The sequence below is a fragment of the Ornithorhynchus anatinus genome, unplaced genomic scaffold, assembly GCF_004115215.2.
Source record: "Ornithorhynchus anatinus isolate Pmale09 unplaced genomic scaffold, mOrnAna1.pri.v4 scaffold_93_arrow_ctg1, whole genome shotgun sequence".
Lineage (NCBI taxonomy): Eukaryota > Metazoa > Chordata > Mammalia > Monotremata > Ornithorhynchidae > Ornithorhynchus > Ornithorhynchus anatinus.
Window position 1 is genome coordinate 1,824,074 of NW_024396943.1, and position 12,815 is coordinate 1,836,888.

At 47.3% G+C, this 12,815-nt stretch overlaps 1 protein-coding gene across 1 annotated transcript in view; it reads right to left on the reverse strand.

Moving 5' to 3' along the window:
- LOC103166503 (telomere repeats-binding bouquet formation protein 1-like) overlaps nucleotides 1-10,824 on the reverse strand; it is a 29,022-nt gene extending 18,198 nt beyond the window's left edge. Inside the window, exons 1-4 of the mRNA XM_029057377.2 lie at nucleotides 10,703-10,824; nucleotides 3,891-3,951; nucleotides 3,040-3,147; nucleotides 436-564 (exon numbers count right to left, since the gene is read on the reverse strand). Coding sequence (XP_028913210.1) covers nucleotides 436-564; nucleotides 3,040-3,147; nucleotides 3,891-3,906 — 253 coding nt within the window. The 5' untranslated portion in view covers nucleotides 3,907-3,951; nucleotides 10,703-10,824. The remainder of the gene's footprint in view (nucleotides 1-435; nucleotides 565-3,039; nucleotides 3,148-3,890; nucleotides 3,952-10,702) is intronic.
- Between the last annotated feature and the right edge of the window lie 1,991 nt (nucleotides 10,825-12,815).

Below are 12,815 nucleotides of genomic sequence, written 5' to 3' on the forward strand. Positions count from 1 at the left end.
TACACATACAAGGAATAGTAGGAAGAGTTAGTGATGAAATCTAGTTATCACCATAATAATAAGGTGAACAGCTGTAGAGGCAAAATCATTTCTAATCATCTAGATTTTGAAGTATGTGGAAACTGCATTCAGATGAATACCTAAAATGCTTTTGAAGCTTAATGATCAGTTTGATTTGACAAATCAAAATTTTCATTTGAGTTCAAGTTAATTACACATGAAGACTGATGACAAGTGTTTATTGACTGCCAATAAATCACACACAGAAATATGATGGGTTCTTTAGTTTAATTTGCATTGATTCATTTGTTTGGGGATTAATATAGCACATGGATAAAATCTGGATGCAAAAATGGGGAAAATAGAAAAAAGAAGTCTAAAATGGTTCAACAGATGCATTAATGTGGAATAAGTGATAAAAATGCTCTATCTTACCATGAGAATTGGCTAGAGATCCTAACATATACAGGGCAACTTCTTTTAACGAGCTGGGCACATCTGACCTTGCAAGTTTATGTACCAACTTCAAACCACCAATATCTTGAAAATAAACACAGGTATTGCCTACAGGATTTGCAAAAAGAAAATGGAAGATCAAACAAAGTTTCTGAATTATTCTGAAATATTCGGGAATCAAAAACTTTCATTCGGCAGTTCCATCACTCCCCTTAGAATGAGGATAGAGTAGCCCAACAGCACCAGGGAGGGGAGGATACCCGGAACCAAGGTTGGGGAGACCAAACCCATGAATTTAAGTGCCTGTCACCCCATCTGCATCCCTTTACTACTGCTGCCCGACTCTGAACACAACTTTCCCAGTTTAGAAAATACCCCATCTTCACCCTCCCTCCTTCAATTCTCATGAGCTTTTCCACTGTCCCTGCTCTTTCCAGCCCTAACTTAGAAGCAACATGGTCCAGTGGAAAGAGCAGCAGCCTGGAAGTCAGAAGAACTGGGTTCTAGTTCAGGGTCTCACCTGCCTGCTGTGGGACTTTCAATAAGTCACTAAACTTCTTTAGCCCTCAGTTTCCTCATCTATAAAAGGAGGAATCAGTACCTATTCTCCTTACTATTTGGACTCTGGGCTCCTTGTGGAACAGGGTCTGTTCACGACTTGCTTATCTTGTATTCACCCAGAACTCAGTGCAGTGCTTGGCACATAGTAAATGCTTAACAAATACTGCAACTGTCACCTCTACTTGCAATCCACGCCAGCCTCAGTCTACTCCAGCCACCACATACATTCGTGCTCTTCCTCACAGTCTCTCGCTGTCCTAGTCACTCTCCTTCACAGTCATTCTCCCTCTCTTTCCTCTTCTCTTCTCCCTAACGTCCTCTGCAGAACCCAAGAATTCTAGCATCCATCCCAGTGCAGGCCTCTCACTCTGGTTCCTGGTTCATTCCCCTACAGATGGCACCAAAGTTTCTGGCCTTATACGACTACTGTCCGGCTCCCGTCTATCACAGGGAAAATACAGTTTCTCGTCGCCAGCTGCCCAGAGGAGCACCCAGAAGCAACACAGCATCTAGCTGAGCAGAGGTGGGGGCACTGGGAACTACACACCGGGCCTGGAGAAGGAAGAGGGGTGGAAGAGGGGCAGCACAACCCTGAGTCACCCACATCTTCCTCCACCTTATACTGACAGGTCCAGGTAACAGAGGGATCGGGTCTGATCTGACTGCCTTGCATTTATCCCAGATCTGAGTACGGTGATAAACATAATCATCATCATCGTCTTCATCATCATCATCATCATATTTGTAAGCACTCACTACATTCCAAGCACTGTTCTAAGCATTGGGGTGGACACAAGATAACCAGGTCAGATACAGTCCCTGACCCACTTGGAGTTCAAAGTCCAAGTAGGAGGGAGAACAGGTATTGAATCACCATTTTACAGATGAGGAAACTGAGGCCCTGAGAAGTGAAGTGGCTTGCCCAAGGTCACACAGCAGGCAAGTGAGAAAGCTGGTATTAAAAACCAGTTTTGGAACTGAGCACCAGGCCTGCAGAAGGAAGAGGGGTGGGAGAAGGGCAGCACAAATCTGTGTCGCCCATGTCTCCCTCCACCTTACACTGAGAAGCCCAGGTGAGACAGGAGCAAGTCTGATCTGACTGCCCCTTTTCTATCCCAGATCTGAGTACAGTGCTTGGTACATGATGATATCATTATTGTTGTCATTATTATGAATATGATATAATAACTGTGGTGTTTTCTAAGCGCTTATGATAGGCCAAGCACTGTACTAAGTGCTCGGTTAGACACAAGATTACCAGGTCAGATACAATCTCTGTCCCACTTGGGACTCAAAGTCTAAGTAGGAGGGAGGATGGGTATTGAATCACAATTTTATAGATGAGGAAGTTGAGGCACTGAGAAGTGAACTGACTTGCTCAAGGCAACACAGCAGGCAAGTGGAAGAGCCACGATTATAACCCAGGTCCTCTGACTCCCAGACCGTGCACTTTTGCTAGACAACCCTGCTCCTTATGGTTAGCCCTTACCAAATACTACTGTTGTCCTTATCACTATTATCATGATTAGGTTGGTGGGCTGGCTGAAAGCCTCTGGGGGCCTGTTCTCAACTTGAAGACACCTGTTTGACATCCCTACAAGCCTAGGAGCTTGTTCTCCTTCAACTGTTGATGCTACTGTAACCCCCTCCCTAACTAACACAGGAGCAGGTACTCCGAGGAATAGAGATTCCTTGAGAATAATAATAATGGTCTTTATTCAACATTTTCTCTATGCCAAGCACTGTAGAAGGGCTGGGGTAGACATAATATAATCAGATTGGCAGATGGGACACAGTCCTGGTCTCTCATGAGGCTCACAATCTACTTTATACCAAGTTCCTTCAGAAAAAAGATCTCTTGTTCCCACTATTTCATTTCAAAAAACTCGTTCTTGCAGAGGCAAGAAAATGGCATGCTCCACCATCGTCTTTGAAAGTAAACAATTGTACATTTTTGCATCATGAAATCTCACAATGTAAAATAAAGAAAATCCCGGGTCAAATTTCAGTGAATCATCTTACTGTGTTCTTGACAAATTGAAGTAATTAAGAGCAAAGCATTAGTTACAGCAGGAATGTTGTTTAGTTGCTGCTTAATGCAGTCCAGCAGTAAACCCACATTGATATCGGCTGTTTAAAAACAATGAACAAATAAACAAAAAAGAGTTAATGAAGATTGTACCTGCTTTCCACATTGAAAATGAACCTGTTAACATTTGGAATTATTTTTCCTCATGCATAACATCTCTGAGAGAAACAGAAAGTACTCAAATATTCAGTCCTCCTTTAGATGACAGCTCTAACTTTTAGGTAAATAACTGCTTTACAAAATGGTATTGTGAAATTATGTGTTACATTCTATTGCAAAATTAACTTGGAAAACACAGAAAGCAGTCATTTTTCTGTTAAGCTATTTCTCTCAAATGGCTTTAACTATTCTTTTACATTTTCACACATAAGCACAGAGGTTTTCGAGTGAGATTTTGAGTGAGGCCTGCTGGTGAGGGGGAATGGTGTGGAGGGGAAAATGAGGCTAAGAGGGGCAAGGGGCATGGAGGGAATGAAAGTAAAATAGAGGTAAGAATGAAGGTAGGGGTACAGTGGTTAGGAAGGGCAGGTAGTGGCTCTAGAGGAAAAGGGACAAGGAAACCTTTTTGCTCCAAACGCTGACATGATATTCAGGTGATATGTAGAGATTGGCTAGGCGGTGTTAAAAATATTACATTCATTATCAATTATTATTCTTATTGTACCATATAGACTGAAGGGGTGAGAAGTTGGAGGGAGGGAGTCCTACCTAAGGGTACTGAACAAACAATACATTGACAAGAAATGGGAAAATCCATTCAGGAGTAGAACCAAACAGATTTTACCACAAGTGAGTCCCATGTTCTTATAACCTTCTATTTTTCCTCAGGTACTCTTATTCTTTATCTACAAGAAAAATGAATTTTCAAATTATTTAAATCAGCCAGTTTCAGAACATAGGCAGTGCAGTGAAACACATCAAGGGTGCAAGGAGATTTCGTAAACAATACTCTTTATCGGGACATTTGATTTTTCAGTCTCTTACATATGGCATATTTTCCCAGGAAAGGCAAGACCCATTATCTGTTCACAGTTCTGCCATTCATTTCCTGGACAAGCTTTAGATCCCCAGTTAATTGGAAAATGTCTCTGCCTCTGAATTTCCCTCCATCAAACAAAGGAATTTGGGAAATTTTCCAACCATCTATGTAATAGGACTGTTGTGAAGATATCTTGGGGTTCAAATTTAAATCTCTGAATGCAGGCCCTATGTAAATGTTTAGGACAATCAACGCCCCCAATCATTAGCTTTTTGTGGAGCACTGTAATAAGTCCTATGGAAGTTACAAAGGACGTACAAGACATGATCCTCCTCTTCACATAGCTTCCTAACCCATGGAGAGCCAGGAAAACACAAATAAGTACTGTATAGCTACACATGACTAACAGAAAAATACAGACGCAACCCACAGTCTGGTAGAGGGGTTGCAACAAGTTTTCAAGCCTTTAGAGAAATCCCACCCGCCACGCTGCCAAAGTTCCTTGGATTCAATCACTCAGTGGCATTTATTGAGCAATTATTGTGAACCAAGTACTGTATGAGGCACTTGGCAGAGTACTATGCAGTCGAGTTGGAAGACATTTTCCCTGCCCACAAAGATCTTTCTGTTTAGAGGAGACTGACAGTAAAATAAATCACAGATGAGGAAAATGGGAGACTCTAAGGGTAATGGACATAAGTGCTCTGTGGCTAGGGGTGGTCTAATCTCTCCCTTTTTTGTCCATGGGCATCCCTTCTTAGCATTCAGCATATGGAAAGGTAAGAAAAGTACCTCGGACAATCTACCAGACCTTTGCTAACTCCACCTCCAGAGCCCTACTAAAATCCCAGCTCTTGCCACAAGCCTTACTTAACTCCCAACGCTTCTAGTTGTATCAACCCAACAGCCACCTCTAAGACATGTCTTTTTTTTTATACCTCCCCTCAACACTTATGTGCGTTTGTATGTACGTGTGTGTATACATATACATATAGATATAGTCAAGGTATAGTATACTATATGTAATCTGATTGTACTTTGAATGGTTTATTCTGATTCCACTATTAGCAGACATTTTGACACGTTTTCCCCATTACAATGCAAGTTCCTTATGGGTAGGGAAATTGTCTTGCTTTTCCATTGTCTTAATTGATCAATTTTTTAAAATGGTATTTGTTAAGCGTTTTCTACATACTGGGGTAGATACAAACTAATCAGGTTCACAGTCCAGGTCCAACAGAAGGCTCAAAGTCTTAATCACCATTTTACAGATGAGGAAACTGAGCCAGCAATAAGTTAAATGACAGCAGACAAGTGACAGAGATCAGATTAGAACACAGGTCCTTCTGACTCCCAGGCCAGTGCTCTATCCACTAGAGCACAATGCTTCTCTGATCAATGGTATACATTGAGCATTTACTGAATCCGAAGCACTGTACTAAATGCTGGGGACAGCTGAACACAACAGAGTTTGTATACAATTCACCTGCCCACAGAGACTGCAAGTGGGTGCTCAATGAACACCATTACGACTATCGGCAGTCCTGAGACTTACGACATAATTAGTTCCTGAAAATCACGTGACAGAAAGAATTTTACCTGGAACCAAATTTCTCATGGGAATAAAGTTGTAAATACAGGGCTGGTTCCCAAGTCAGACACCTTTTTTTAACCAAAATCCAGAAGAATTTTGTACTTCATTACAGATGAGTAATAGCGCTACATTAATGAATCTATATTGAAAACTGTTATGAGGCTGCTCCAACAACTTTTCCTATCCCATCTGGATTACTGCCTCGGCCATCTCGCTGACCTCCCCACCTCCAGCCTCCCCACTCACAAGTCGCTACTTCATTCTGCTGCCTAGATAATTTTTCTAAAATCCATTCAGTCCATATCTCTCCATTTCTCAAAAACTTCATTCATTCATTCATTCATTCATTCATTCATTCAATAGTATTTATTGAGTGCTTGCTATGTGCAGAGCACTGTACTAAGCACTTGGAATGTACAATTCAGCAACAAATAGAGACAATCCCTGCCCAATGATGAGCTCACAGACTAAATGGGGGAGACAGACAGCAAAGCAAAACAGAACAAAACAAAAACAAGATAACATCCATCATCAATATAAATAAAATCAAGGAGATATACACCTTATTAACAAAATAAATAGGGTAATAAATAATATATACAAATGAGCACAGTGCTGAGGGGAAGGGGGAAGGGCAGAGGGTGGAGGGGAGGGGAAGGGGAGCAGAGGGAAAGGGGGGGGGCTTAGTCTGGGAAGGCCTGCTGGAGGAGGTAAGCTCTCAGTAGGGCTTTGAAGAGGGGAAGAAAGTTAGTATGGTGGATGTGAGGAGGGAGGGCATTCCAGTTCAGCAGGAGGACAAGGGCCAGGGATCGATGGTGGGATAGGCGTGAACGGGGGACAGTGAGGAGGTGAGCGGCAGAGAAGCAGAGTGTTTGGGGTGGGCAGTAGAAAGAGAGAAGGGAGGTGAGGTAGGAGGGGGCAAGGTGATGGAGAGCTTTGAAGCCAAGAGTGAGGAGTTTTTGTTTCGTGCGGAGATTGATAGGCAACCACTGGAGGTTTTTAAGGAAGGGAAGTGACATGCCCAGAGCGTTTCTGTAGGGAGATGATCCGGGCAGCGGAATGAAAAGGAGACTGGAGTGGGGAGAGACAGGAGGAAGGGAGATCAGAGAGGAGGCTGACCCAAGAATCCAGCTGGGATATAAAGAGAGCTTGTACCAGCACGATAACCGTTTGGATGGAGAGGAAAGGGCGGATCTTGGCGATATTGTCAAGGTGAGACCAGCAGGTGTTGGTGACGGATTGGATGTGTGGAGTGAATGAGAGAACTGAGTCAAGGACGACACCAAGTTTGCGGACCTGTGAGACGGGAAGGATGGTCGTGCTGTCCACAGTAACGGGGAAATCAGGGAGAGGACAGGGTTTGGGAGGGAAGAAAAGGAGCTCAGTTTTAGACATGTTGAGTTTTAGGTGGTGGGCAGACATCCAGGTGGAGATGTCCTGGAGGCAGGAGGAGATACGAGCCTGGAGGGAGGAGGAGACAACCACGGAGGAGATGTAGATTTGGGTGTCATCTGCGTAGAGATGATAGTTGAAGTCGTGGGAGCAAATGAGTCCACCAAGGGAGTGAATATTGATGGAGTACAGAAGAGGACCAAGAACTGACCCCTGACGAACCCTACAGTTAGTGGATGGGAGGGGGAGGAGGAGCCCACGAAGGAGACCGAGAATGAACGGCCAGAAAGATAAGAGGAGAACCAGGAGAGGACGGAGGCTATGAAGCTAAGGTGAGATAAAGTGTGGAGGAGAAGGGGATGGTCGACAGTGTCAAAGGCAGCTGAGAGGTCGAGGAGGATTAGGATAGAGTAGGAGCCATTGGATTTGGCAAGAAGGAGGTCATGGGTGACCCTTGAGAGGGCAGTGTCTGGGGAGTGGAGGGGACGGAAGCCAGTTTGGAGGGGGTCCATGAGAGAGTTGGAGTTGAGGAATTCAAGGCAGCGAGTGTAGACGACACGTTCTAGGAGTTTGGAACGGAAGGGTAGGAGGGAGATAGGATGATAAGTGCAAGGGGAAGTGGGGTCGAGAGAGGGTTTTTTTTAGGATGGGGGAGACATGGGCATGTTTGAAGGCAGAGGGGAAGAAACTATTGGAGAGTGAGTGGTTAAAGATAGAGGTTAAGGAGGGGAGGAGGGCAGGGGTGATTGTTTTTATAAGGTGAGCGAGAATGGCATCTGAGGCACAGGTGGAGGGGGTGGCACTTGTGAGGAGGGAGGAGATCTCCTCTGAGGATACTGCAGGGAAGGATGGGAAAGTAGGGGAGAGGGTTGGGAGCGGGAGGGGATGGAGAAGGGGGAGGGGTGACTTTGGGGAGCTCAGACCTGATTGTGTTAATTTTCATAATGAAGTAGGTGGCCAGATCATTGGGGGTGAGGGATGGGGGAGGGAGAGGGAGAGGGGGCCTGAGGAGAGAGTTAAAAGTCCGGAACAATTGGCGGGGGTGACGGGCATGGGCATCAATGAGGGAAGAAAAGTAGTTTTGCCTGGTGGAGGAGAGGGCAGAGTTATGGCAGGAAAGGATAAATTTGAAGTGAATAATGTTGGCTTGGTGCTTGGACCTTCGCCAGCAGCGCTCAGCAGCTCAAGCATAAGAGCGAAGGAGGCAGTCAGAGGCAGAGATCCAGAGCTGCGAGTTAGTGGAGCAAGAGCGGCGGAGGGAAAGGGGAGAGAGCGAGTTGAGTAGAGAGGGTGGAGTTGAGAGCGGTAACCTGATCATCGAGAGTGGGAAGAGAGGATAGGGAGGCAAGGTGGGGTGAGATGCTTTGGGAGAAATGGATGGGGTCAAGAGAGCGGAGGTCTCTGTGGGGGAGTAATACAGATTTGCAGGGGGAGGGAGTGTGAGAGAGGAGGCAGGTGAGAAGGTTATGATTAGAGAGAGGGATTTCAGAGTTGGTAAGGGTGGCTATAGTTACTTGTCCACTACAGCATCAACAGAAACTCTTCATCACTGTCTAAAGGCACTCAATCGGCTCTCTTCCCCCAACCTAGCCAAACTCCACTCCCATTACAATTCAGTTTACCCACTGGGCTCCTCTAACACCAACCTACTCACTAAATCGCGATCTCCTTTCTTTGGCTGACTCACACCCTCCTCCCTGCCCGGAGCTTCCTCCCCACCCCACCTTCATATCTGACACCCCACCCCCTTAACCCTCTTCAAAGCCTGCTAAAATCCTATCTCTTCCAGGCATCCTTCCCTCACTAACCTCTCATCTATTCTCCCATTCTATTTTCCCTCTTCCCTGGGTCACTTTTGAGCTTGTTTTTTAACGATATTTCTTATGTGCTTACTATGTGCCAAGCACTGCACTAAGCACTGGGGTAGCTACAAGATGATCAGAACACAGTCTCTGACCCACCTAGGTAACTGAGGCACGGAGAATAATAACGGTGGTATTTGTTGAGCGCTTACTATGGGCAAAGCACTGTTCTAAGCGCTAGGGGGATACAAGGTAACCGGGTTGTCCCACGTGGGGCTCGCCGTTTTAATCCCTATTTTACAGATGAGGTAACTGAGGCACAGAGAAGTTAAGTGACTTGCCCAAAGTCACACAGCTGGCAAGCGGCGGAGCTGGGATTAGAACTCATGACCTCTGACTCCCAATCCCGGGCTCTTTCCACTGAGAAGTTAACTGACATTAGGTCACACTACTTCCTCTACCTCAGCCCCTTAATAACGTTGGTATTTGTTAAGCGCTTACTATGTGCAGAGCACTGTTCTAAGCGCTGAATAAGGATGGTATTTGTTAAGCGCTTACTGTTCTAAGCGCTGGGGTAAATACAGGGTAATCAGGTTGCCCCACGTAGGGCTCACAACTTTTAATCCCCATTTTACAGATGAGGGAACTGAGGCACAGAGAAGTGAAGTGGCTTGCCCAAAGTCACACAGCAGACAAGTGGCAGAGCCGGGATTAGAACCCACGTTCTCTGACTCCCGAGCCCAGGATCTTTCCACTAAGCCACGCTGCTTCTGGCACTCCCCCCCGCCCCCACCACCCGCCAACACTCACAAGAGCATAGACCCGCGAGTCAGAAGGTTATGGGTTCTAATCCTGGCTCTGCCCCTTGTCTGCTGTGTGACCTTGGGCAAGTCATTTCACTTCTCTGTACCATAGTTACCTAATCAGTAAAATAGGGATGGAGACTGACTGTAAGCCTCACGTGGGCCAGGCAATGTGTTCAACCTGATTTGCTTGTGTCCACACCAGTGCTTAGTAGAGTGCCTGGCACATAATAAGCACTTAAAAATACCACGATGATGATGATGCTGATGATGTAAGGTGCTTCCACTACCCGTAATTTATTTTCATGTCTACCACGCCCAGAGCCCTGTCCCTCGCATCGTGTATATCGCCGTCCTTGTCTTTTCCACTGTTTTTCTGTTTCTGCTCTTTCATCTTCCCCTTTGGGCCTGTCACCCTCTCTCCCAACACATTACTCGATGCGAGGACCTTGGGGGCCAGGACCCGTGACAAGTTTTCACCTGTTTCTTTAGTACAGTACTCTGTGCAGGGAGTAAACACGTCATAAACACCATTACGAAGACTACTACCACTTACCACACTTCCTTTCCAAACGCTGTTTCCACTTCAACCTACCTGGATTCTCCTTCCGCGTTAGCGGCCTCAGTGGGTTCGGTGTCTCACCCGCTAGACTCGATGAGTTTGCCTCGGCCGCCCCGCCTCCCTCCGCCCGACCCTCGACCGCCGCCCGCCTCTAATGGCGGCTCAACTCGGACGACGGTGTCCGTCCGTCCCCCTTCCTCTGTGGAGCAGATCAGCTCTGCCCCGAGCGCCCTCCCTTCCCCCGTGGAGGAGAACTCTGCTAAGAGTGCCACCTTCAGTGGAGAAGGTAAACTCCGTCGAGTACCCCATCTTTCCTCTGAGGAAGGACGTAAACTCCGCCCATCGCGCCCCTCGACCCCTGTGGCGGGGGCAAACTCCACTCCCACCCAAGATGGACGGCCCGGGACCCTCCCCCGCCCCCGGCTCCTCGCCCTTCGCCGGCCCCGCGGCGCCCGCGGCCTCACGTCCTCGTCGGGGTCTCTCCCCGCTGGCGGCTCCTCCTCAGCGCGGCGGCTCTTCCTCCTCGGCCTCGACGCCTCGGCCACACCCGCCACGGCCGGCCCGTCGCCTCACTTTTCCCGCGCCCCGAGCTTCTCCCCGGCCCCGCCCGACGACGGCGCCTGCGCAGCACTTTCCTCCTCCTCCTGCAAACGGCCCCCCAATCCCCCCTACAGGCCGCGGGGCGCCATGTCCCTCTCCCTGCCTTCCCCCCTCAGGCCACACGGTGGCGCGCCGCCCTCGGAAGCCCCAGCGCTCCCTACCGCCCCCTACCGTCCCGAGCGGCGCCTCGCCAGAGCAAACCCGGCCCCAGCGCTCCCCGCCGCCCAGCTCCCACACTGTCAGTCAATCAGTGGGGTTTATTGAGCGCTAACTCTCCATCGAGCAGTCTGATAAACACCTGGGAGAATGCATCAGGGTTAGTAGGCCCGATCCCTGCCCTCGAGGAGCTTACAATGTTTGTGTGAGGGATACATAATCATAGTCATGTTGGTAATAGCAAGAATGATACTAATACTACTACTGCTGACAGTGCTTACTCTGTGCCATACACTGGAGTAGATACAAGTGGACACGGCCCACTCCCACTTGGGAATCACTGTCAAGTGCTTAGTACAATGCTCTGCCTGCAGTAGATCTTCAATAAATGCCACCGAATGAGGGGGGAAGGAGAACTAGTATCTAATCCTTATTTTACAGACCATGAGGAAACCGATTTATAGAGAGTTTACGTGACTTCCCCAAGGTCACCAGCAGGCAAGCGGCAGAGTTAGGATTAGATCCCGGGCTCTTTCCACTGGGCCATCCTGCAGTGCTTCTTCGATACATTTCAGGGAGGAGAAGCACCGGAGTGTAAAGATATGGATATGAGTGCTGTCAGGGTAGGGAATGGGGACAGTGTCCAAGTAGTTAGGAGATACAGATTCAAGTTCACAGGGCAGTAAGGCAGGAAAATAGGGTGAGCAGACGAGAGACTAGTCAGGAAAGGCCTCGCTCGATGGGTCAATTGATCGCATCATTTGAGCAGAAATTGACACTCGTAACATCCCCATCTCTTCTAAATCTGATTCACTCATTCTCCCACCCCTTTGCCGATCTCACATCACTGACCCACAGCCCCAGATCGCCCCCACAGTCCGCTTCCTTCGCTCCGGTGCACGAGCTGCAGAGTGCCGCTGGGGGAAATCCAGATATCTGGCCGACCTTGTCCACTTGAAGTCATCCTCACCTGTTTTAGCTCTGCCCTCTCCTCTGCCCGACAACATCATTACTCCGTCCTTCTTGACTCCCATGCCCATTGCCCTCAGCAGTTGTTTCATACATTTCACTCCACCACACGGGAAGGGGGCCACTCTCGGCGGAGTTGACCTCCACTACAGAGGAAGAGGGGCACTCTCAGTGGAGTCCACCATCTGCTAGTCGGTCAGTCAGTCAGTCAATCATATTTATTCAGTGTTTACTGGTACAGAGCACCATACTAAGCACCTGGGAGAATACACTATAATAACACAAAATACAACAGTCCTTCCCAGACTAAGCCACCCTTTTCCTCTGCTCTCTCTCCCCTCCCCATCGTCCTGACTTGCTCCCTTTGCTCTACCTGCCCCCCACCACAGCACTTGTGTATATATGTTCATATTTATACTATTTATTTATATTAATGATGTGTACATATCTACAATTCTATTTATCGATATCGATGCTATTGATGCCTGTTTACTTGTTTTGATGTCTATATCCCCCCCTCCCCCGCTTCTAGACTTTAAGCCCGCAGTGGGCAGGGATTATCTCTATTTGTTGCTGAATTTTACTTTCCAAGCACTTAGTAACAGTGCTCTGCATACAGTAAGTGCTCAATAAATACAATTGAATGAATGAATGAATAATAAACAGACACATTCATTCTCCACAATGACCTTAGAGTCTAGAGGGGGAGACAAACATAAATATAAAGAAATAAGTTACAGATATGTACTTAAGTGCCGTAGGGCTGGGAGAGGGGAAGGGCAAAGGGAGCGAGTCAGGGCGACGCAGTATTAGGAGAAAGGAGAGGAAAGGAGGGCTGAGTCAGGGAAGGCC